At 33.7% G+C, this 27,593-nt stretch overlaps 1 protein-coding gene across 1 annotated transcript in view; it reads right to left on the bottom strand.

The window, feature by feature from the left end:
• Positions 1 to 6,279: 6,279 nt before the first annotated feature.
• The window catches only part of LOC126778228 (homeobox protein HMX3-B-like), a 30,120-nt gene continuing 8,806 nt past the window's right edge, over positions 6,280 to 27,593 (bottom strand). Inside the window, exons 2-4 of the mRNA XM_050501709.1 lie at positions 24,345 to 24,659; positions 11,406 to 11,509; positions 6,280 to 7,609 (exon numbers count right to left, since the gene is read on the bottom strand). Of these exons, the coding sequence (XP_050357666.1) occupies positions 6,966 to 7,609; positions 11,406 to 11,509; positions 24,345 to 24,628 (1,032 nt within the window). The 5' untranslated portion in view covers positions 24,629 to 24,659 and the 3' untranslated portion in view covers positions 6,280 to 6,965. The remainder of the gene's footprint in view (positions 7,610 to 11,405; positions 11,510 to 24,344; positions 24,660 to 27,593) is intronic.

The raw sequence follows: 27,593 nt of genomic DNA, 5'->3' as shown, positions 1-27,593 counted from the left end.
TATTTTTCTAAAATTTAATAAAATAATTTATAACATATAATAATTGGCAGCTTTTAAACATTAGTGCTTATCGTCGCAGTTAAAAGGTTTAAATTTGTTTAAATAAAATTCGAGAGTCGTAACGCGAGCGACACGCGTCAAAAATCGATTAACGTATCCATACGCATCTGCCGTTCGAAATTTGAATAATTACATGTTTAAAAAACAAATATAGTTGACAGCGAGCCGACCATTAGCGGCCATTTCGCTTATCTGTCACGTGAATTGACAGCGTAGTATATAGGATATTTCACATTCTAATTACTCTGTAATTAATTGAATATATATTCGTTGTTTCAGACATTACGGAAGTATTATACTTTGAGAATATATCACAATATTTTTTTAATTAAATTGAACATATTTATTCATACAAACTACTATTAAATCTTATAATTGTAATATTGTTCGATATTCTTAATTTTAATGTTTAATTGAATTTCTATTGCAGATTATATGTTTGATTTTTTTTTCTCTCTGCATTGTTCTATTTTTTGTACTGTTTTAAATAAAATAAAACTAGTTTCCACCCCAGACTTCGTCCGTGTGTGGAGGGGGCAGATGTCGGGTACCCTATATGCTCTCTCCTTTATCCCTATAAAACTTATATTAAAACTTATATGTAAAATATCATGATGATCGATTGAGTAGTTAAGACGTGAAAACGTTACAAACAAACAAACAAAGGCTAAAACTATAGTTTACGTATACATGTTAAATGTCTTAAGAAAAAAAATCAGTTTTGTCTGTGGAAGTTACGGTAGTAAATAACTAAAGTCACAAAATATTTTAAAGGAATTCCCAATATTCCTATTTACTCCTCTATTTAAGAATACATCTTATGTTAGGAGAGAGGACGACAATAGCCCACGAGGTCAGTATCGAACCTGCGATGCTCACATCGCTAGACGGCCCGTAAACCTTTATTTTCATTGCGGGTTTCAGTGAAATTAGATACATGCAGGTTTCCTTACGAAGATTCCATTCACCATCAAGCACGAAATAAATTTAAGCACATGAATATTTAGTGGTGCTTACCCGGATTTGAACCCATGATTATCGGTTAAGATTCACGCGTTCTAACCACTGGACCACCTCACCTTTCATAGCGCTATTAACGCTTCAAATTCATTGTTATTTAATTGTTGGAACATTCCTAATTACATAACCTTCGTATGGCTAAAGACGAAGTCATTCTTTTCAAGATTTTGGCAATCCATATTAATTCACCATATCTTTTAAGTAAAAGTTCTCGTTTGTCTGCCCGTACTTATTATTTAAAACATTGTCTAGCTAAGCGCGCAATTTGACTTGGTTTTAGGATTTTAGGAACAAGCCGAGATGGCCCAGTGGTAAGAACGCGTGAATCTTAACCGATGATCGTGGGTTCAAACCCGGGCAAGCACCACTGAATTTTCATGTGCTTAATTTGTGATTATAATTCATCTCGTGCTTTACGGTGAAGGAAAACATCGTGAGGAAACATGTGTCTAATTTCACAAGGCATGTGTCTAATTTCACTGAAATTCTGCCACATGTGAATTCTACCAACCCGCATTGGAGCAGCGTGGTGGAATAAGCTCCAAACCTTCTCCTCAAAAAGAGGAGAGGAGGCCTTTAGCCCAGCAGTGGGACATTCACAGGCTGTTACGGTTACGGTACGGTTAGGATAAGCCCGTCTGAGTAGAGTAGAGTACCACGCAGTCATCAGATATCCTACTGATTATTTGATTTGATGGAGTTGTGAATTAAGAAACAATCAATAAACTACTGATACTAAATGTTTCGTTTTACAGAATGAGTCAGTCAGTCAGTGGGATTAAGGCAAACGGGTATAACTCAGATCCAATGTTTAACAGCGTTACAATTTATGAAATATCACCAATTATACACTGTTAAAGGTGAAAAGCGGTCACCCCTCTTATCAGCAGCTGATCCGTTTGTGTTTTTATGGGTCAGGTACGATGACCGCCTCCTTAGTCTAGTAGCTAGACATAAGGCCGCATCCCAAGGTCCTGGGTTGAAACCCTAGATAGGGTCATTAAGAAATTATTGTACATTTCTGACGAAAATTCTCAGCAGCTCGGAGTCTGAAAACTGTTGTCACTCCCGTACCTCAGAAAGCACATAAAGCCTTTGGTCATATTCCGGTCGGATGTCAGATTACCGTCCATCGGATTATGAGAGTGGGGGAATAGAAAGTGCACATGTATTTGTGCACACACTTGTGCACTATAATATGTTCTGTGCAGATGGCTAATCTCTCTTGAGGTTGGCCGCCGTGACCGAAATGGGTCAGGAGGACATCATCATCACAATTTGGGTATCGAATCTGCAGTATAATTTAGTGTTTTTCTATATCCTTTCTTTATATTAGACCTATCTTAACGCTTATTTACCAGACTGTACGCTAACGAAAAGTTACATATTAAAGTTGATTGAGAATTATGAAAATACCTTAAGCGTTAAAAAAAAATATTAGTATAATTAATGAATTATATAAATATTATATACAGTATTCATTTAATAGTCTATTAACTGTTTAAAATTGTATTTTTTTTCATATTTTATTCATACTTCATCTTTATTTAGGTAATAATAAAATGCAAAAACAATTTCAAAAAATCTAATTTCCCTGCATTTAAAAATATAAATTGATTTAATGTTAACATTAAAATTGGACACGTAAAATGCTTGTACATTTAAAGTGAAAAATCTTACTAAATACAAAACTAAAAACCAATCAGATAACAGGCACATAAAAAAATAAAAAATAACCCGCAAACGTTCCAAATTCAATTCCAATAATGAAGTGACAGTTGAATAACGACAAAAATCCGTCGTGTCGCGTGGCAACACTTGGGGGCACGCGGCAAAACGTTCCAATTTTAATTAAATTAACATTCCGGAACGAACTAACTCGATCTAATGTCCGATAGATGACACTACATACATTTTTACTCGCTGTTCAATTTAAAATCTTGTCCCATTAAATTTAAAGTCAAATTTCCTTCAAATGAAATTGTTCAAGATTACTTGATTAGAATCTTGATATGTGATAAGAATAATGTGCTCTATAATAAGGTTGTAAGGTTGCTTTTACATTGTATTTAGTGGGTGGCGTGCTAATGCTTGTATGCACGGCAGTAATTAGAGGATTGTTGTGATAAACCAATGTAATCTCTATTACCGAACGATAAAATCCAAATTGCTTTATGGCATGGCGTGTTCCGTGACGGCACGTCGTTTGCGCGGCAAAAGTCTGTTTTGTAAGTTTTTACGAGGAGTAATAATCGAATTAATATCGCGAATCGCTTAATTAAATAGATATATTTACAAAAGGGCGATGAGGGCGTTTGATTCATTAACGTATTATTGGCAAGCATTTGTTGTCAAAATGTTTTGATATTAGTTATATCAATACCAAAAGACAAAATTAATTTAAATAAATTTAAGTTAATTATCATTAAGTAATTATTACATCATAAGCACAAAAAACATTATAAAATATGAGATTCATTACATTTCATATTTTTAACGAAGTTTTCATATAATAAGTAAGGAATACTAATATTATAATTGATTGATGACACAAAGGATTTTGATGAAATTAGGTATGAAGCAAGCTTGAACCCCAAGAAAGGTCATAGGCTACCTTAAATCTGCCCCTCCCCTAACACGCGGATGAAACCGCAAGCGAAAATTAGTCTCTTATATGATTATATATCTTATGTAAGAGATAGACTTTAATGAAGATGGCATATAGGCCACGTCGGCCAATATCAAAGACTAAATAACAAGCTTTACACCTGGAAAGTGACGTATTGCTCTCTATCTATGCTCTAACACCTATATAATAGGGATTGCTCCAGTTACTTGACAGCGACCCTTCACCGCTGGATGCTAGGCATCCCACTAATGTACTGCGTCAAGATTACTTCCGCCCACTAGCAGGTTGTGGTCTTCCTCCTGAGCTTTTCCTGGATCACTATACAATGAGAGTTTTCAAAAATCGAGTCCAGTTCAAGGCCGGCGACGTTCAATCGGCAACTCCCCTTATATTGCAGGTGTCCATGGGCGACGGTGAACAGTTACCATGAGATGTTGGCAGTAGAATATGTGCCAAGCGAGTGCTATGTATCAAGACTTGCACAAAGCCCTACCACCAAGCATTCAAGATTTAGCTAAACACCTTTTGCCTCTTAACATTTTAATTGTCTTATTATTATTATATATATTAAATTTGGAAGTGTTTGATTTTTGATTTGAAATCTTTTCATTTTAAATATATGGGACATTATATGAAAATGTAACGATCTCCTCTAAATTTTTCAAATAAAATACAGTTTAAAAATAAAAATTAATAAAGATCTTTCAAAGAAACCACAGCAAAGAGCTGGCACTTACTTAGCCCAAAAGCTGAGTCTAGCGGTGCAGAATGGGAATAGTTCCAGCGTCTTGGGTACAACGCCACAGGACAATCTTTTAGACGGCGTGTTTTTTTTCAGTTTGTTTATAGTTTAGTTTTAAATTTGTATATATATTTTTATTAAATTGGACGACCATATGTGTGGTCACCAACGCCCATAGACAGTGACAATGTAAGAAATGTTAACCATCGCTTACATCGCCAATGCGCCACCAACCTTGGGTCACCTATGTCTCTTGTGCCTGTAATTATACTGGCTTACTCACCCTTCAAACGGGAACACAACAATAACAAGTACTGTTGTCTTCTTATAAGTGAGTGGTACCTACCCAGACGAGCTTGCACAAAGCCCTACCACCAGTAAGATTGTAATTATCTTTATTTATGAACTAAAAATACCTTAACGTAACAGCAACTCAAGGTCCTTCCATGTCTGAGGTATTTATTTCTAAATCAATATCAATTGTCAACCAATAAAGAAATGTAACTCTTCTATATTGAATCAAGAGTTTGGCTTTAAAAGAACGGAGAATATATTGCTTGGTAGAGTGTAAAATGTGGCAATGAAAATGTCCTTGCTATTTTCTTTTATTAGTTCTTACGTCATCGTCGAAACTTTACCCTGTCTTCTTTAAGACCAGTAAGCATTATATAATATATTTACAACCTCAACGAAGCTAATGAGAAAAGAGAAGGAATTATGTTACCTGGAACCTGAGCACTATTTTTTTTAAATTTATTACTTAGCTTTGTGCATCCGTCTAGGTAACGCCCGTTCTTTAACTATACCAACAAATATTGATACAGCGTTGCTGTGTTCTGGTTTGGATGAGTGAGCCAGTACACTCGTGATAACAGGCACAGAAGATTGTCATCTTAATAACAAATATATATTCATATTTTTTACACACAGTCGCTTTTTCCTAAGTTAGGCAATTTAATGTAAAAATAGGTAAAAGCCGACTAATATACATAGTTGTCTATTTTATTTAATTTTAAATAAATGTATAAATATATGATACATACTTTTATAGATAATAAATAATTCTGGGTGACTGCAGCCTCGGAGCGAAAGGCACCGTCACTGCTGATTGTGCCAACGGGCCAGTCACTTTAAGATCTCATAATTATCGTAAAGACGGAATAAGGAATGCCTGGACAAAGGCCCTTACATCAGTGACCCATTTGCATTTCTTACCTTTATAAAAAAAAGTGAAATTAATAAATCAAAACACGTAAGATGTCGATTATTAAATTGGTTAAATTATAACAATTAAATTATAATAAATCTAACCTCAAATATAAATCGTTGTGTTAAACGCTAGCTAATCAGAGCACGTGTAAGCCGACCCTCACTTCCGGGCCGGACGCGGCTGGTGTTGACCGGAAACATTGGTTTGGTATCAACGCGTAGCCCTTTGAAACATCCCTTTATTAAGTTCATAGACCAGATAATCATAGAAGTGGCATCATGATACCAAAGATAACCTGCAACTATTCATTACTTCTTCACTAACAATTTAAAAAGAGAATTGCTAAGAATGGAAAAAAATTTTAGGTAGTCTATGCTTTATTGAAATTTCTACAAAACTTTTTTAATTGATTTAAATTACGAACTTAACAATATTAAAGGACTTCTGTTTTTAAATAGTAACTTGAATGTTTTAAATTATAAAAAGTAGAAGATGTATAAAGTAGAATCAAGTAGAATAAAAAAAGATAGAATCGAACTTAACAATTCACTTTAATACAGTTTTTTAAATGTAATATTTTGTCACAGATAAATAAAAAACTTTTTTTTAATTTGCGTGATGTCTTTATTCGCCGCTTTATCTCAGCATTATTATAATAGTTGTAATTTTAAAGATAGTTCGCTATCAATAACATTAATATTTAGAATCAAGCATTAGGCTAGCAATTATAGAATTACACTGACAATTGGAACACTTTATACAAAATAAGGACTACTTCAACTGGGTTGGCTAGCGTTGGACTTAAAATTCTAACATTTTTGAACTTTTTTACACATTAACGAGACAATTTAATTTTGTTATATATTTTTTTTTAATTTATTATTAAATTAGAAAATAAATATTAGTGTTTATTGCAAATAATAAAAAAAAACATTTACGCAATAATAATGTTGAAACAATAGCACGTTGCAACAAGCACTCCGACCACCGATTCGCTATGTCTATTTACAATATTAGCTAGCTTAGCACAGAATAAATACAAGAAGACATTAAAACATTTCTATTTACAATAATATACAATGTGGAATGACAACGATTTTGTACGTTACATTTAATTCTATAATTTAACTACTCACAACTAAATTATCAATTACAAAATACAATTATGATTCATAATTTGGCATTCGACAGCTATGACACTCACTGCTATGACTAGTCCGCGCCGTTTATTTGTAAAAAATCACGTTCCATTTTTAAAAGTGTCCTTTGGCCGCATCGTTTCGTCGAGCGGCTTCAAGCGGACACTACACTAGACTGGACAGCGGTGCTCTAGACGTGACGGGAGACGATGGAAGCGGTTGGAGCTGTTGTGGCGCTTGAGGGGGAAAGTAGACACCGGTTTCGTTGGAAAACTGAGGGTGAAGCGGCATTGGCGTGTGTGGCATCGCCGTAGGTCTAGACTCGTGGTACAGAATCGGTACCCGCACCAATCTTTGAGCCGCGTGCGCCATATTAGCGGCTTCCAACTCCGCGGCCAATTGCCTCTTCCATTTATTCCTGCGGTTTTGGAACCAGATCTTCACCTGCGTCTCGGTGAGGTGAAGGCTTGCAGCGAGACCGGCGCGTTCGGAGCTGCTGAGGTACCGCTTCATGTCGAAGGTGGATTCCAGTTGGAATACTTGTGAACGAGAGAAAACCGTTCTAGTTTTCTTCTTTCTCTTCCCGAGACTGGAGGTTGGATCCCGTTTTTCGTCTTTGTCGAAGTCATCGCTTTCATCGACGTCAGGATCCGAGTCCTGAACGTCTGGTTGTTGAGGATAGAGCGCAGGGTGGAGGCGTGGAGAGCGGGGGGATGAACGGGAGGGTGACGGCGGGGAAGGGGCGCGGGGTGGACTGCGAGGTCTTGGTGAGCCCCCTGCTGAGCCTTCCTCGTTGTTTATGGAATCCTCTGTAACAATATGTTTGAGTTAGGCCAAGTTCTAATAACATAAGTCTATATCTAAGTCTTATTTAGAGTATTAGTATCTAAGGTAATTCCTTATATACACAATGGCGCTTACATAATAATTATCCTTTGAAGAAAAAGTTTATATTTTTCCGTAAATAAATTATTATACGCTAACGCTTTTTTCAATGAGTCTTTAGAGTCAAATCTTGTCCATTATCATTTACATATATGCAATCGTGAAGCCCAATAATCATTTCATAGCCGTCGTAATAAATATAACCGATTTTGAAATTTCAATAACTGTGTATGCAAAATAAATGAGCATACAATAATAATTTATTAGGAATTAATACTTAAGCACACGTCACATTAAAAAAAAAAGTAAAAGACACCTCTTTGATTACTAAAGTTGCTTAAAGTAAGATACCGAACAACAAATGTCCACCTAAATTCACGAATAACCTTAAATAAGTTTACTATTTAAAAGGTTTCTATTTAAAAAAAAAAACAAATACACATTCATTTCGATTACATTTCCGATCCAATTACAGTTAATAATCTAATCGGGATTTTACGCCATTACGCCCTTGATTAGGTAATTTGGCGGGTATTTCTTGTTGTCCGTTTAATAGACATCGAAGCCATAGAGGAATAATTATAATATAATTAACTATCTGTTTTATTCGGAATTGGATTTATAAAACAAATGAAATATTCTATTTGTTAAATAAATGGAAACCCCTTTAACGTTTGAATGTATTTTTATTGCAAATCTATGCCTATTAATATTGTAACCAATCAGAATTCAAAATAATTGAAGAAAAATGCGCGTATGCAAATTCAAAATTCGAACGAGTCTCGAAGGCGTGAAGTCAAATGTCATCAACGCTGTTGAATGAATCACTACAACCGAATCGGGAACACTCCCGTTACTGTCACTTTATTTTGTTCTCTACAAACAAAAAAATAAGGCATAAATTAGCTTGCTCGAAGTTGGTCACTTTTAGGATCACCGAACAGTATAAAATGACCTCTGTTTTAACGTCTAGACTTCGATGAATTGGTTCAAATAAAATGGTCGGACAGCAGTGATTCGCATTGATTTTAGAAGCCATATCAAGTAATCCTTTGTTACCGTTGGCTTGCTGTTTACACAAACGCTTACTAGTTAAGCAGTTTATGAATACTGAATTGTTTAGTAATTATTTAATAGCTTGTCGAGTTATTTTAAAATTCTAATTTACCTAATTCACCTAATTCGTAATCATTTTTATAATATTCCCTTTTCCGTAGATTATTAATGTAAATGACAAAGTTTTTTAACTACTGCATTAAGTAAAAACACTTTTAAATTAAACCAGTCACATTTCAATTGCAACATAAGTATACAATATACGGATAGAATATCGTTTACAGAGAAAAAATTCTATTTATTTGGAGCGCTCATTCCTGACGGTAGTCAACTTCGATCACCATAAAAAATAAAAGAGGCCAACAAATGCACTCACAGCAATCCGAACAAACCGCATTCGAAAATTAAAAGAACCGCATGCGACATCACCGAACGTTACATAGCTTTTGGTGCGAATCGCGATAAGCGGGTAACCTGCGCGTGCGAGCGAGACGGACGTACGTTTGACAATTCGCCAGTGTTGCTATACGTATAAATGTAGGATGCTAGAAAAGCATTGTTCGGTCGGTTTGGATCGCGTGAAATGGCGCTCGCTTTGTTTTCCCCGGAGATGGGTTTTGGAAAATTAAAGCGAAATGAGCGGGGTTGAGAGAGCAGACGAGATGACGATTGCTTGTTTACCATAAATATAGCCTGCTAACATACAAATGTGAATGTGAGAAATATTCGCTTGTCGTACAGACAATGGGACGCTCGGATGAATTAATGTAGAGTTTGTATACTTCGATTTCAATCGATAGTTCGTGTATGAATCTTTGGAAAATATAATGGAAATAGTTTTGTTTAAGACTTGTTCGTGCGGAAGTTTTGACATGGTTTCGATGTAAAATGAATATCTAAGATAATACTCGTGTGAAATATTAAAAGGAGACGGCGATTGATTTTTATGTTTGTGATAAAAAAAGTGTATCATGGCACACAAACGAAAATTCTTTCGGCGCAATAGTTTACTATTTAAAGCTTAATTAAATCGCAAAGCTTTTGTATCTAAAAAGCAATAGGCATTAAACTCGAATATACCCATTTATTGCTTGTGTGGTGTGTGTGTGCGTGTGTTTACGTGTGTTTGTGTGCGAGTCTGTGCGTGTGTGTGAGCTTACTACATATGCACTTCTTAGCTTTCCCTTAAAAAATCACATTGAGTTTATATAAAATCATGATGCCATATTTTATATCATATATACTTACTATAATTATCATTTATATGTTTATGTGTTACGGTTAAATTTTAAACATTTATAATAATAAATTTAAATCTTATGTTAACAAAAACATTGTTTCATAAGACTCAATACATAATATAAGAAGAATATATAGATTTTAGAATTGCGTTGAGTTTGTATTCATTGATACTGGACATATATAAATTTAATTGTACATAAATACACTAAATATTTAGCTTTCTTCTTTAGCTTCACTAAATATTTAGGTTCTTTTAGCTTATATTATTATATAATAAGAAGTTTTCAACTGTAGGTATATAGTCAATTTAATCCTGTATCATGTAATTTCAAAAGTATATAAGACTTTAATAAATAATATTTGGATTTTCAATGCTGGCGTACTCTTTATTAGTGCTCTGTTACGGTTCCCCAGCACTGCATAGCCCGTTCCGACCATAAGTGGAGAAATTACTATTGCCATATTCAATTGACGCGATGACGGTTTTGAATAATATATGTCGGCAAAAATGTTATCAGAACTTTGGAAGTAAATTAAAATGAATATAAATAGTTAAGTGGAATATATGTGACAAATATAGATGAATCAGGAATTGTTTTTAGATAATATACTAAAGCTATTAGCAAAGTCTATAAATCTATTCTTTTTAATAGAATAAGCGACTGGTTATGTGGTTAGACGCTTATGATGATTATGGTGATCACTGATGTGATAAATATTGTGAGTTTGTTTTTATGACAATTGCTGGTTCAGATTAATCACACACACACCCCATTCATATATATATTTTAATAGTAATAATAATAATGTCCTCCAGACCGATTTCCGCCACGGCGGCCAATCTCAAGAGAGATTAGCCAACTACGCAGGAGATATTATAGTGCACAAGTGTGTGCGCAAACACAGGTGCACTCTCTATTCCCTAACTCTCATAATATAATTTTTATAGTATAGGTTGGCGGACGAACATATGGGCCACCTGATGTGATGTTGGATATCTTCCTATTCTATAAAAAAATTAAGGCAATATTTTGTTTCATGTATTCTATCTGAGCTATACTTTAAAAAATACTGTTAATTGAATTCTGGCTCCGAAATGGTAATCCGAGCCACAAATCACAGTATGTGACAATTGATTACTCGGAAGCCGTAGCGATGCTAATCCTTGTAACGGTGACATCATTCATGGTGTTACCGTGTTCCGTGGTGACTGTATCGTGCGCTGTAATTATTATATTTTTTTTTGCGTTCAGCCGTGACTCTAAAGAGGTTTATTATCAAGCTTTTATATGTTTTGAGTATTTTTTTTTCGTGTACTAATGTAAGTAAAATTACAGGGTGACGTTATAAACATATATTGCTTGACTAAATTTGATTAATCTATTCAAGCATGTTTTTCGTAAATTAGTGTTGTATATTTACCTCTAGGTGGGGTCCTTTCGTGAGGCCTCTGCCAGTACCAAGGGGCTGGAACGAGGCCCCCGTAACGACCAGCTAATGCACTCCATTGTGATATAAGGCCGAGTCTGCAAAAATATTGTGACATTAATTTTTGATATGGTAGATTTTAGAACTATCAACTAAGACACAGCCTTCGTTTATGCTTAAATACAACAATGAATATATATAAAAACTACGCTTATATTTATCGTGGCTAAGATTTAAAGCCGTTATGACGTCCTCCCGACCGATTTAGGCCGCGGCCTCTATTCTCAAAAGAGCCTAGCCAACATATTATCGTACACAAGTATATACGCAAACACAGGGGGACGCTCACTCTCATATTCCAATGGCATGGCAAATTCAACAAGATCGACGAGTGTTCAATGCTATCCGAGGCATGGGAGTGTCAACAGTACGGACTAATACCGAGAATTTCTCAACGGAGTAACCTTTTAATGCCCCGAAAAGGGGTTCGTACCCATTACCTCGGGATACACTACGGGATTTACTACTAGACTATTCTGGCATCTTAACTAAGTTTTCATAAAACTTGTAACGCTCCAAAATTAAATATAGTACTATTTTATCTATGACAACATTTGAAAAAAGAACAGATTCTATTTTTAAACGCAAAATACAGAAAATGTCAAACTGAACTAGCTAAAGTAGAAACGAGTAAGTAATAAATCACTAAAGGAAATTGTTTTTTTCTTTGATATAAATTAACGAGTGACATAAACAAGCCCGCTCGCTTACGGGCCGATCAGATATCGATGTATAACTATCGATTGTTGAGAACAAAGAGGATTGGAGCGCTCTTGGGAGTGTTGGCGATAGTGATGTAATACAACTTGATGGTAAAAAATATCGATAAATTATGTGATGATAATTTGCATGAGTTGAAGAATAGTCATTTGTTGTATCATCAAATATAGTGTACTAAAAGCTGGTTAATTTTATATTAACAATAAAAATTAAAACACAAGGAGGTAAGTTTTTTATGTCCAAAGCGGAGGGGTAATGATGACTTAAGAAAGTTAAAATAAAAATAGCTACTGTACAAATCATGACCACGTGGTACAGCTTAGGATTTTAGCAGCTTGGCTGTTGGGTTTTCAGCAATTCAGATTCTGGTAAGTTTTTTTTTTTTATACTTAATAGGCCAGCGTTTGATCGTTGATCGTTGATCGAACTTGCCTGATTAAGCATCGACACGGTCTATGATGTAGCAAGCTTGCCTAGAAGAAACCTGTTTACTCTGGATTTGAAGACACCAACGTAGTTCTTTGGGCAATCCCCTCTGATTAGATACTGCTAAATAGTAATAAATACTGTTGCGTTTCAGTCGGAAGACTGTTATGTAGTATATCTACAAACACAAGGAACGTAACGTCTTAATTCTCAAGGTCGATGGCGCATTGGCGATGTAAGGAACGGTGAATATTTCTTAAGCCAATGTTCATAGGCAGTTGAGACAACTAACCATCATTTACACAAGTCTAAGTGGTTCAACTGCAAACGGTACATATGTTTAATTACTAATAAGAAATTAATTTAGCGCCTCTTGTTCGCTTCAGTATTCATACTGCGGCTCCGGCCTTGAATATTTCCCCTGTTTAATTTAACAAATTTGAATTGAATTTCAGTTCAATTGAATTTCTATAAGCGGTTTCGATATTCAAAATAATTACTTGATTATCATTTCAACCAGTGTTCGGTTTTTCGGTTTAAGCAAAATTAACGTAATGCGTAAATAAGCAGATAAAAAATACAAAACCATATAATTTTCATTTTATCAACCTTTATATTACATTTAATTGATAAATAAATTATATTACTACTATTACTTATTAAAAAACAAAAAAATATATTTAGAAAATACAAGAGACTTTATTGAGTCTACGAAGTCTACGAGCTACGATAATGCTACGGAATCTACGTCGTAGATATCCCTTTCGTAGTTCGAGTACGAAATGAATAAATTTAATCTAATATTATGGAACATATGTATGAGGCCATGTATATCTTATATAAATTTTAAATTAAAGATGTAACATAAATATTATTTGTCATATTGAATAATATTATGTGTTGCTAAACTTCTTTAAATTACATCTGGTCCCTTCGCTTCAATTTTATATGTAGAATTTAAAATTGGAACTGAAATTTTGTATTTTTATTCATTATTTTATATAAACAGTATTACATAAAACAATTCTTATCTTTGCGTTTATTTCAACTGTATAGCACAATAATATCGAGTAAGTCCCATCACTATCGCGCCATTGTCTCGCTCTGCATCGAACGCCCCATTTGTCGATATTCGAAACAATAACGATTGCGGCCTCACTATTTGTTTATCGACTATATTTTAGTCAGTCATGAAACTAATGGATTATATTTTAGCATGAAGATATGACTGCGACATTTCATTGCATCTTATTTAAATACAAGCTGTACAAATGTTTTATTAAATATAAATATATTATTGCCTTGAATTGGGTTTATATAGTTAAATATCATAAAGGACATACGTTTTTTAGTATAAATAAAAATTAATCATAAATCTATTTAACAGAACTATTAAAACGGTAACCGTTTTTGAATCGATTTTTGTTTTTGTTTTTTAATTAATTAAGAGTATTGAATTGACTATTTGAGTCAATTGAATGCTCTTAATAAATTTAAAAAATCGCTATCGATTTAGTGTTTATTCAATTTAGTTGATAAACTATAATCGCGGTTTGAACGCGGAAATATTTTTAAAAATAATAATCTTACATTAAATAAAGTCGTTTTTAATTGGTCTAAGCTAAGCTGAGCTTGTTTTAATATAATCTGTATAAACAATATGTTATATAACTAAGTTATATATATATTAATGAATAGTAAATATACATTGAATACAATTAAAATTACATTACATAAGAACTTATAAGAGCATTTATATAACGCAGAATTCTATATTTATAACCTATGTTCTTCAAAAGTCATTTTAAGTGTTTGCGTTAAGTCAAAAGTTAAAAATCACGCCAACTAAAACTTTAGCATACAAATGACATTTCAAGAGTATAATTAAGTGTAAATAAAAGATATATTGTTAAAATCAAATCCAAGAACGGAACTCTAGAGTCAATAGCGTACAAAAAAAGAATCGGGACATTACCAATTTGCATCGGTCCCGCATTTAATCCCCGCAGAGAAGTTCCAAACTGAAATTCCATTACTCGATAAAGTACTGCTTCCTTTAAAAGCGGAAAGGAAGAAGCCACGCCGTGATTGGTCGGCTCACCGCGTTCTGATTGGCCGGCTCATGACCCCGCCTCTCTTGAGGGGTATAAAAATCGATGCGCGTCACCCGCTCACTCTTTTTGCCGCGGCGCGTCCGCCCGACACTCTACGCTTGTTACTAATAATGGCGTTTGTACTTTCTTTTATAGCATAAAGTGTTTAGTTGTATCTGTTGTCCGTGCAAGCGACACGGGAGTCTTTTGTTGGTTTTACAGATAGGGAGGTATTCTCGGACGCGTTTAAAAGCTTCTCAGAGATATCTTTTCACTTATTTCCTAGGTTACAGACGACAATACGCCTCGTAACGACCATTCAATGGGTGTCTACAGCTTTCATTGCTTAAATGTCAATAGAATATAACTAGTATTCTTTTATAACGGAACATTTTTATAACAAGGAAAAAATGGAATTACATTTAATTTTAAAGATCATTTTTTAAGTTAAGAATACTGAACTTTTAAATTTGGAAGATTGCTACTGTAGTTAAAACGTATTTCTTTCTAGATTTACTATAAACTAGCATTGACCATTAATAAATAATGGTAAAACCACTAAAGCAGATAACTTTATGTTAATTTGCAGAGTTCTTCATATTTTTTCTGACGAAAAACATCATCATAATTATTATAAACTTACCAAGACCTATTAGTAATATACTGATTTTAATACGAATCCGCCACATTTGTACCCACCAACTAGCATTACAGTAGAGTGGTAGAATGCGCTACAAACCTTCTCCTAAAAATAAGACAAGGTTTTTGGCCAGCCGTGGGAAATTTATAGGCATTTACTTTTAAGTATTCTTATATATTAAATGGACAAACTATAATTAACCTTCATCAAACACTAATTAAGCTAATAAAAACTCATCACACTCAATTCATGCAATGCATGGATTTGAACCTCCGACCAGTTAAGATCGTCTATCTGTATAGCGTTCTTAGTCATTTTTAAATTTAAAAAAAGAATACGCTAACATTAATTCCGCATCTAGAATTTTCGGTTACATCCGTTGAAACTCAGCGCTAAGACTTCATAGATTCCACAATGGGTTTAGACTTTAATGTTTGAAATAGAGATGCATGGAGGCTTTATATTCTTTTGTACGGGACATATATTAAAACCTCTTTGTGTTCTGGAACCTCTTCGTAAGCGTTTCCTTTTTACTCGTGTTGTTAGTGTACAATGAGAGCACTTAGTTTTTTAGTTCTCCACAGTACAGTGGTAAAGCCGTGCCGAGTTAATTCTCTATACTAGCCTTTAATAAAACATTCCGGGAGATTGTTAATGTATTTTTTTTTTTGCTCACGTTAACCTCTCAAATACGAATTAACATATTTTTTTACTTCAAAAAAAAATCTTAAAGCAATTGTGTACAAGTCTGTAAACTGTTTTCGGTTATTTTCTGACATGTTATATATAATTAGACGTTATTATATTGAGTATACATTGTTAAAATTGTATATTTGTATATTATTAATGTTTAAGTATGTTAGTGTCTTACAAAGAGTTAGGTTATAACCCATCGTGATATATTTATATTGATTTCAAATGGCACAAGAACAGACGCCCAAAAACTAGTACTGAATATAACAGCTCCTAAATTTCCCATAGCTAGGCTATCCTCATTTCGTGAACAGCATTGTTGATATCAAAATAGAAATTATAATAAACATTTTGTTTCAAACATTTGTTTGTAGTATATATTAGGATATTCTTAATAGGAAAAGTTGATCTCTTAAAAAGAGTTATCCCTATTTTTACAACTGAAATAAATACTTTATCATTAACTTAGATACAATTATAATATTACATATATTTATAATCTATATAGTAGTAACAGCCTGTTAATGTCCCACTGCTGGGCTAAGGCCTCCTCTCCCTTTTGAGGAGAAGGTTTGGAGCTTATTCTACCACGCTGCTCCAATGCGGGTTGGTAGAATACACATGTGGCATAATTTCAATGAAATTAGACACATGCAGGTTTCCTCACGATGTTTTCCTTCACCGTCAAGCACGAGAAGAATTATAAACACAAATTAAGCACATGATAATTCAGTGGTGCTTGCCCGGGTTTGAACCCACGATCATCGGTTAAGATGCACGCGTTCTAACCACTAGGCCATCTCGGCTTTTTTTGTAATCTATATGAGATATAATAAATAATAACACCAGGCTTTTTTATAATCTATTATATTTATATAGATTAAGTAATATACTTTAATTTTATTATTAATTCCTTAACATAAACTTCATTTTTATTTATTTATTTAAAAAAGGTTTTCTAGCGGATGTTACATAAACTATATCATAATAAATCACGAATTAAAACCAGAACCATTGTAATACACCTATTTGAAACCAAACACTGCATGCATAGTGTTCTTAATTTATTAATTGATGAAATATAAAAACATTTTATATAATATAATATCCTGGGACATTATTCACACACGGGCATCTGATCCCAAACTAAGCAGAACTTGTACTATGGAAACCAGACAACTGATATACTACATATACTAGTTTTCTATTGTAAATACATGCTTATATAGATAATTACATCCAGACTCAGGACAAACAGACATGTTCATGCACACAAATGTCTATCCTTAGTGGGAATCGAACCCATAACCTTCAGCGTGAAAGGCAAGTATCACCTACCACGCCGGGCGGTCAGTAATGTACCAGGAACGTATAAATATTTTTAAAATATTATTACTAAATATTAATTCATATTTACCTGACTTTCAACTAATCCCATATCAGCTTACAGAATATTATCTTAAAAAGGAAAAAAAATGTAGGCATTCAGTAAGAAACAAAAACGGTATCTGAAATTCTCTTAAGGGATAAGAAAGTGGGTTCCTATCCTCTGTATATACTTAGTTGAGATATTTTGGTTTAAGGACATAGGCGGAGCGGACATGAAAATGTTTGTTCATTTGTCAATTATCAGAGTTTAATTTCAATACAAGCTAATTGTCTTCGCACGGGTAGATGTTAAAAATGATGTATTTTGGATAGGATTTGCGTAAAATCCTTTCAGGAACTGTGACAAATTTCAAGACAATCGGGCGGATAGTTTAGGAGATCTCGTGATGAGTGGAATTTCTCTTATAAGTATTTATTATATTTAAAATTGGTTATTTAAGATATGGATGTATATGTGTTTTTTTTATTGATTTTACAATTTATACCACATATACTACAAACCAACTTAATCCCATAACTTGTACCACAATAATCGTTAAGTTATTTATACTTAAGAGGGGCAAGTAACTCACCCTAAAGATACCAAGATTTGGGGTGCAGCATATTTTCTGTTATTAGGTGTTTAAATAAGGGTGTTTATCAAAAGATTCCATTATATTTATGGGGTAAGAAAATACATCCATGCGGGGATTTTAGTATTATATTTTATTTCATAAGTCTATCATATGTAGCTCTACTTTATATATAAGTGGGAATGTGAGCTTAATGTGTGATTCATGGTATTTCAACAAAGGCGACATAAAACATCTTTTAAAGGAAATATAAAAAAAGCTAACAAAGACAATTATATTATGCTTCCATATCAAAACCTCGTAATAACAAAGGATAAACATATATAATATAAATATAATACAACAAAAACTAATTAAAATCTTGCTTACAATAAATATAAAGACAAAGACAATATTTCTGAAACGTAATTAAAAAACATTCAGAATGTTTTTTTTTACAAATCCCTGAAGCTATTCGATCATCTTAAAAGCCTTTAAATATTCGGCTATTTACAAAAAAACTACCCTGCGGCCTGTAAAATATCCATCTTAACATCAATAGCATTTATATTCGAAACTCTTTATAAAGTTAGTCTAAACAAAATCGTCATAAATAAAAAACATAATGACCCTAATCCTTTTAATCAATTTCTTTTTCATCTTAAGTTACGTAATTAGCTGATTTGAAACAACGCTAAAGGACAAGAGTGTAAAGCTTTATAAAAAAAAAAGTTTACGTCAACAATAATGGCGCGAACAATGACAGATTGTTTACAACGCTAAACAAAATGTCCGCCGTCACTGTAGGCGTAATTATGACTTGAGGGTGGAATGAAGACAATTTTCTTTAACTTTAAATGTTTAATTCTTGCCATTTATATTGACGGTGATATAATTAATGATAATTGTTTCTCATTTGTGTTAATTTGCTTTCGTAAATTGTTATAATAATCGGAATTATTTCATTTTAAATTTTTATTAAGTAATTTTTATGTTAAATTTATCAGAATTATTTAATAATGACACTTAAATACTAAAATGAAATTACTTGATTATGTTTTTGTTATGGTTGAGTATAACCCGTCTATTTTAAAATGCTATCATAATCAATATTTTCTACTTCAGAAACAGCATTACACTACGCTACTACTAACACTGGTACTATTGCGGCAAATGAAACACCGAGATTTTTCAAAGAAAATGCCAATGCCAATATGGCAATCGTATCAACAATAAAGTATGATATCCATTATCTCCCTAATTGTAACGTTTAGCAACAAACGTTCCTATATATGTTAAATTTACCACCAGAGAATGCTGTCTGTGTTGCCACATTCGACTATAAAAATATATTAAAAATTTCGAAACGATTATATTATTCAGTTTCTTTATCTGTATGTATATCCTAAATAAAACTAACGAGATGTTGCCAATCTAAATAATCAAGACAAACCGTCAAACCTCCATCAAGTTGTTTACAAGGCCAATTTGTAGTCATGTCGGCCACTGCGTAAACCAACTGCGATTCTACCTAGATAAAAGGTCCGTTTTTACCCCATAAAAGGGGAAACTACTTGTAACCCTTGATTAGATGGGGTAATGATGTTTCATACGGATTAAATGGATGGTATGTTTGTTTTTATACGACGAGGGTTACGGAGATTACGAACTTCTTACACGTCACTTGGAATACCTTGTGTGTGTGTGTGTGTGAGGATTCTGTCGTAAGAGCTTTAGTTTTAACGCATTAAGATATCCAATATGGCAATAATGTATTTTTAAACTGTTTTTTTTAATAGGCAAAAGCAATGACCGATTAGGCTTATTGATAAAAGCGTTTAGTAAGCATTTGATTTTGGTGCAGGATAAATAATAGTTGTATTTATAAACAAAAATAGGTATTTTTTAAAAATAGGAACACGGGACTGATGATGATAAATGGTCACCATCGCCGATAGACATTGGCTCTGTAAAAAATATTAACCATTGCTTACATCGTCAAAGCGCTACCAACATTAGGAACTAAGATGTTATGTCCCTTGTGCCTGCCTACACTGACTCACTCACCCTTCAAACCGGAACACAAAATACTAATCATTGCTGTGATGGTTGAGTATGTGATAAGTGACCCAGACGGTCTTGCACAAAGCCAAAGATAAAGGAACGACGATACATTATTTTAATATTATAATTATTCTTCAAGTTCTGTTATTAATATATGTATAGTATAATAGTTTCTTAGACTATCTTAATAATATTATTCACTTGATCGCACGTAGAAAGGTTTTTTTTTATAGAATAGGAAGGCGGAGCATATGGGCCACCTGATCACCATGTAAGTGGTCACCAACGCCCATAGACATTGCCATTGTAAGTAATGTTAACCATTTCTTACATAGCCAATGCGCCACCAACCTTGGGACTTAGGATTTTATGTCCCTTGTGCCTGTATTTACATGGGCTCACGCACCCTTCAAACCGGAACACAACAATACCAAGTACTGCTGTTTCGCGGTAGAATATCTGATGAGTGGGTGGTACCTACCCAGACGAGCGTGCACAAAGCCCTACAACCAGTTGCCTAAATAGAACATTTTTATCGTAATATATAAAACTTCTAACTAACGCAACGCTTGTCAGTAAGACACCCAGTTGTTTTTCCAAACGTCATCAACAATCGTCGTTATATTTCAGTAAAATTACACAAAACCAATGAATTATACACCAAAACCTTCCTCATAAATCGCTCCGTTCATTGGCGAAAATCGTATGAAAATTTGTTCTGTAGTTTTTGAGTTTATCCTGTTCATACAGACAAACGCGACGGGAGACCCTGTTTCATAAAATGTTGAGATGTGTAGTGTATATGCGCCTTTATAGAAATGTTATATATTAACAAACATTTAATGTGTTAGATACCGTAAACCGTACCGTAACTGTGAACGTCCCACTGCTGGGCTAAAGGCCTCCTCTCCCTTTTTGGGGAGAAGTGAATGTGGCAGAATTTCAGTGAAATTAGACACATGCAGGTTTCCTTCACCGTAAAGCACGAGATAAATTATAATCACAAATTAAGCACATGAAAATTTAGTGGTGGCCCGGGTTCGAACCCACGATCATCGGTTAAGATTCACGCGTTCTTCCCACTGGGCCATCTCGGTTTGCTATATTTATTTGAAACGAAAAATTACTAAATTTAATTAGCATTCGTTATAACGTTATAAGCATTACCGTTATTTGTTCTTAAATTAAAAAAAAAACATCAGCTATTTTATCTGATAATAATTTTTTTATCTGTTACATTTAAAATTTGAACGAAATTTAAAAATCGAATCGAACGCTTTAAATAATTAACCCTCCACTAACTGAGGGGCGATTTGTATGAAGTTAGTTGTAAAGTTGTAGTGGTGTACCATCGGATCATGATCGGACCGACCAACGCGGTCGCCACTCGGCTTAATCTACCAAATCGATCGTGTACGTTTCAATGGGCGAGTTGCTTGAGCGAGTACCGAATACATCCTGTGTATTAAATAATATTAGTCTATTTTAAGTTAATACTAAATTATTATCGTTTTTTTTTCGGTTTTACTTACGTTATTTATCAAAGAATGACGCCATTGTCATCGTTATTATTTCGCGTCCACTAAACAGCACTACTCGATGAAATTTTTACAAACACGATAACAACGCAAATAATTAATAATAATTTTTATTAGAATAATTTTAAATAATAAAATAGATATTGTATAATACACATACATAAGTGAAACATATAACCATTCCTTTTAAATATAGATTCCACAATTAAAACTAATAATATACAACTTCGAATTCCACAGAGTATATAAAAAAGCAAGCATTTTTACGGTTTGTATCGTAAAACAAAAATATTTTTTTAAAGTGTCTACAAATTAACAATATTAAAATATAAATTAGAACTTCTCACTGATATTAATAGTTAAATACCAAAGATTAAATCGGCTAGACGTTTAACTAAGCTTAATCTATCAGTTCGTTCGAGCACAATTAAACAGCTTGTAACTTGAGCAAGCTGAATCGGTTTGCAAGTGTGATCGAAGCGATAGAATACATTAACTTGAATCCAATGAGTTCAATGACCTTTACGCAATATAGTCAATACATAGTTAATTGTAATATTAATTGAAAAAAATTGTAATTCATCTCGTGAAACATAATTCTGTAAGAAGTCACTTCATTGCTCAGCGGGAAATTTGGACAACCGACTTTTAGTGATATACTATTTTGATGCGTGTATTCTTGAAATGGTATGACTATTATGGTCAATGTCGCATATCACGTTCTGACATTTCACGACCGTTTCTGCTCTGAGCTTTGAGTTTGTTTTGACAGAATAATATGGCTGTATGTGTCTATGAAATTCTGACATATGTTTACCTCGAACAGGGTCAGCGCGGTAGCTTCAAACGTTACTTACTTCAGCCCATTATCCAGTAGCGGGACTTTTATGAACAATTATGGTTTACCATGTACAATTCAATGAGAAAACATGATTTTTTTTTTCTTTATATGCTAAATAATCTTCAATCATTATATTTTTATATACTCTGTGGAAAATATATTTAAAAATTATAAAACTATTTATGTTTGTTTTTATCAAAATATATTTTTAATACATGTTGCTATCTTTATAAAGAATTAAAATGTATAGTAATTGATTGATTGTATTTCAATCACCAAATTATATTTAACCGTGATAATGAAGCAGACCAGTTACCGACTCAAAAAATTGTACAATGAGTAATTTTGATAGTTTATTTGCAGTCAAGTAGTCTAAGCGAAGCATATTCGATCATCGTAAGATGCTCTATGACCAGATGATAATACCTAGGTTACAAATTCATCGAGCATTTATACTATATTAGTTTTCGCCCGCGGCTTCGTCCACGTCTTAAGGGGGAGGAGCGGGTATAAGTTAAGCCTATATCCTTCCTTAAGGTTCAAGCTTGCTTCATGCAAAATATTATCAAAATCGGTTCAGTGGTTTAGCCGTGAAAGCGTAACAGACAAAGTTACTTTCGCATTTATAATGTTAGTATAGAATAGATTCATTAATAAGTTATAAAATAATTTCGATATTAAAAATGTAATGAACGTTCTAAATTCGAAATTATTTTTTATTTGTCACTGTGTAAAAATATAAAAAAAAAAATGTCAAACCGAATATCGATTCGAAAGACAAAATTGAGTTTATTTTTGTAATAATCGCTAGTAAAAAATATATTTAATAAACAAACTTTTTTTTTAAGTTAAAATATTTTGTTTTTTTTTTTAATAAGTCTATTATTATTCTAAGATAATTGTATAAACTACACGAAATAACAATATATATAAATACATTAACATCAAACATCGTATCGTAAGGCACAATAGTAACTTTAATATTTTTTTTTTTAACAAAATGTAGAATGTATTATCTTAATATGCCATAAATTGCAAAACTTTTAACCGCTCAATACTAATAGCTTACTTTAATACTTCTTCAAGTAAGCTAAGTTAGTTAAGTAACTCATAGCCGAAACGGCTATGAGTTACTATTTATGTTATTCGCTTAATAGAAGAGAAATATAAATATTGAATATAACATTTAAAGTTGGGAGAGTTATTAGTTAATAATACTATAAACGTGATTATAATTTTTTTTTATTCATAGTGATGTTCTTTGATCGGTTTGGTTACGACGGCCATTCTAAATAAAGACTAAAAAAAACGAACTAGGAGTCTAAACCTACTGTTATTGTAGTATGGTACGGTAACAGTGCTTTCCGAGGCACGGAGCCACTTCAAGACTGGGTTTTACAAAGCCTGATCTGAGGCTTAAACTCAGGACCTGCTAATTTTAGTCGTAACATCTGCACATTGCAATAAACTCTTAAATCGGTCTTCTCTCTCGGACTCGGACGACTTAGCCATTTATAATGACTAATTTGTATATACTTCCTTACTTTAATAAGGGAGATTCTCTGTCGCCTTAGAGAGAGGGGATTTGACAGTCGCTCCGGGTCCCACTTGGCACAGAGGTTGTCCATTGCCGTACAGCGCGGAAATGCGGCCTGCATTATGGGTAGCTTTGCGTCGGGTGGGAATCGGGAGGGACTATTTTAAATGTGACTTAAATAATTAAAAAAAACTCTAAATAAACGTGTCCTCCAATCCTAATTCTTAAATCTAATCTAATCTTATTAAATGACGTCATACCTTCCAGAAACTTCTATAAATCTTGCAGCATTATACTTATCAGAATTAATTCCTATGTCCTCATAACTAATTTACAATTAAAATTTAATATATATATATATTCGATATATATATAACGTACCTTGATAGCATAGCATCGTTCGCGGTGCCGAAATGATTAGCGGCTAATGCTGCTTCCAGAACATTCGATTCCCGTCTAGGTTCAGCGCGATTTAGTATCGAACTGATAGAGAAGCTCGTGTAGGGAGCACTTCCAGTGGCCTTCTCTTCTTTGTCCTTCTTTAAATCATAAAATGGGCTCTTCTGGTCTCTTCTAGATGGGGAGGATGGGATGTCGGGGCTGCTCGCTCCGGATACGACGTTCACTTCGATGTCGTTGTCTTGGGATGAAACTGGGGAATCCATTTTGGAACTCAGCGCATTGTTTTGTCGTAACCTGTAAAATATATTATTTTTTTTACACTGAATTCAAAAAAGGAATGTTATCTGTTTCCCCTAAATTTTTATAAATCAACAATATATTCATTTCTGTAATGATTTATATCTTATTATCAGCGCAATCATTATATATTTATAAGCCATCTCAAATATAACACATATTAAAATATATGGATAAAGATCAAATGTCTGAAATTGCAATGGAACATAGATTAACGAGAGCAATACCGCACATCATCAGATCATCCTCCTTTAGAGGAACCAATAAAGTGGTAGTAACAATTGGAACAGACGGCATATGTAAAGCAATCGAGTATAACGTACACGCTCTATTCCCTCACTCTCATAATCCGATAGGACGGCAATCCGACAGGACAGGAAAGAGTTCAGTCCGGCCTTACATGCTTTTTGGGGCACGGGAGTAGAATTTTCAGACTGCTATTGAGAATTTTCGACAGAAAAACCTAATTATATATTTACAGGCCCGACCTGGGGCTTGAAACGAGGACCTTAGGATCTGCGGCCTTATAACCACTAGACCAACGAGGCAGTTACAACATTGTAGTCATGCCAAGACGCTCACACTTTGTTCGCTAAGTCATGACATTAATCTTATCTCATAAAAATCTTAAACAAACACAAATCCATTAAAAAGCATAATATTTTTAGCAGCTGTTGTTATTTATTCACGGAGAGGGGCTGGATCCTCTTTATATAATCTGTGCCCGTGGGACATCCCTAATAAGCTAAGAACAATAACGCACTTAAGCTACTGAATTATATATTAGTTAAACGTCTCGAGTTAAGATGGCTACCCTTTTTGGTCAATGAGTACACATTACATTATTGTTATATGATCTTTATTTAGAACTATAATTTTATAATAGGGAATTGCACTTCATATAAAACAAAAATATGGAAATCACGCTTGTCACGTGAATAGTCGAAATATAGAGATGACGAAACTGTGAATTTTAGCTACTTTCTCCAAAACGAGCTGCATATTCTGGTATAGGTTTTATATTTATTGTTTTTTTTTTTATTTATTACAAGAAAACCGTCTCATTATTATATATCAATCAATCAATCAATCAACAGCCAATCGTTGTCCACTGCTGAACATAGGCCTCTCCCAAGGTGCGCCAAAGCTCCCTGTCCTCCGCCTTCCGCATCCAGTTGGTGCCCGCCACCTTCTTAAGGTCGTCGGTCCACCTGGCTGGAGGGCGCCCTACGCTGCGCTTGCCGATTCGCGGTCTCCACTCTATATATATATATAGATAGATAATGTCTTCTGACATCTGTCACTGTAGTCGGAGGGGAAGACTCGCCAACTGCACAAGCAAGCAAGCAAGAGATATTATAAGATTGTGCGCAAACACAAATACTATTCCAATAGACGAATGTCTTAACGTGTTTTCCGAGACATGGAAGTATATGCAAATTTCCAGTCTCCCAGCTGGTATTAGGACCTGCGTTTTAAGCTAGCCACTAGGCTAATGAGGTAGTCAAAATTATGTAAAAATAATAATATCGTATATATAGCTTCGATATGGAATACCTAAAAATAAACAAAAAAATGATGCAATTATATATGTACTAAATCAATTTTTATCTGAATCCTATATTTTTTTAATTGAATCAATAGCTTTTTATGATGCCATTATGCAGATTACGTAAGACATTTTTTGAATCGTTATCATCTGTATGCATAGGACCATCAAATATATATACTTTGTATTGCCATATTTAATGTCTAGTGAGTAAGCCAGTAAAATTATAAGCACCAAGGATATAACATCTTAGATCGTATGGTTTTCAGCACATTGATAAGGACTGACTATTATTCCTTACAGAACGATTTTAGGCAAAGATGATACGCTACACAGACTTCCGAAAAAAAAAAGATAACCGAGCCGATTATTTTAACTAAATTCTACACAAACCAGTAAAATAAATCCAACACAAAAACCATAAATCTTAAGTAGAAATTTTAAGACGTATTCAATGCAATGTACAAGAAAACAACTCAAATCTGGGCCATGAAAACTTAAAAAAAAAACCGAAACGAACCGCAAAAAACCAGCATTTTACGATTTACGATTCAATCCGTTAAAAGTCCGGTAAAGGCTTCACACAAATTAATGTAATAGTTGTAATTTAAACAAGGGCGGTAGATTCGAATTTTGATACGTACATCCACAGTAATATTCGTCGAAACACGCTTTTCATTGGGAAAGCGTTCGATTGCCACTTTTGGTATTTTAAACATGTGTATTTGAACGGACATTTCGCTTAAATTGTCGATGTAAAATATATCGTGGATGAAAAATGTTAAATTGAAATACGGAGTTGTGAAATGTTTTCGAATAAGTATGAAACGATTAAAGGATATTACTTTTATTTATATAATTATACATTTGCAACGATGGTTCAGTTGATAGGCCTCGAGATGTTTCAAATCCGAGCAAGCGATTAGTTATTTATTTTTTGTTTAGATACGGAATTTTTCATGAAATTCTGTAGCTTATATAATACAGATTTTCCTTAATACGCGAGGAATTCTATGCCCCTGTGTGGAGAATTCACAAGGTGTTAGTATATAGTAGTAGTAGAAAAGTTGGCGCAAATAGTTTACTTGATGGTGCTTTGTGTAAGCCCTTCAGGGAAGGTAGCTCCCACTCATCACATTTCCTACCGCCAAACAGCAATACTTAAAAGACCTAAAAAGACTACTCGAAATAAAGTATATTTTTAATGTGTCATGATTATTGTTAAATTTAAGAAACAATTCTCTATAGTATATTCTGGTTACTAAGCATTATTTACATTGCCTCAAATAGCTTCAGTTTTCACCCACAAGACCGTAATTGGGATTTAAAGCGGGACATACTGCTAGCTGCTTGCCATCATTCCACATGGTTTGAACAGTTGC

This window comes from Nymphalis io, chromosome 25, assembly GCF_905147045.1.
Source record: "Nymphalis io chromosome 25, ilAglIoxx1.1, whole genome shotgun sequence".
Classification (NCBI taxonomy): Eukaryota; Metazoa; Arthropoda; class Insecta; order Lepidoptera; family Nymphalidae; genus Nymphalis; species Nymphalis io.
The sequence above is the reverse complement of the archived record's forward strand: the minus strand, read 5'-3'. Positions and strand labels throughout refer to the sequence as shown.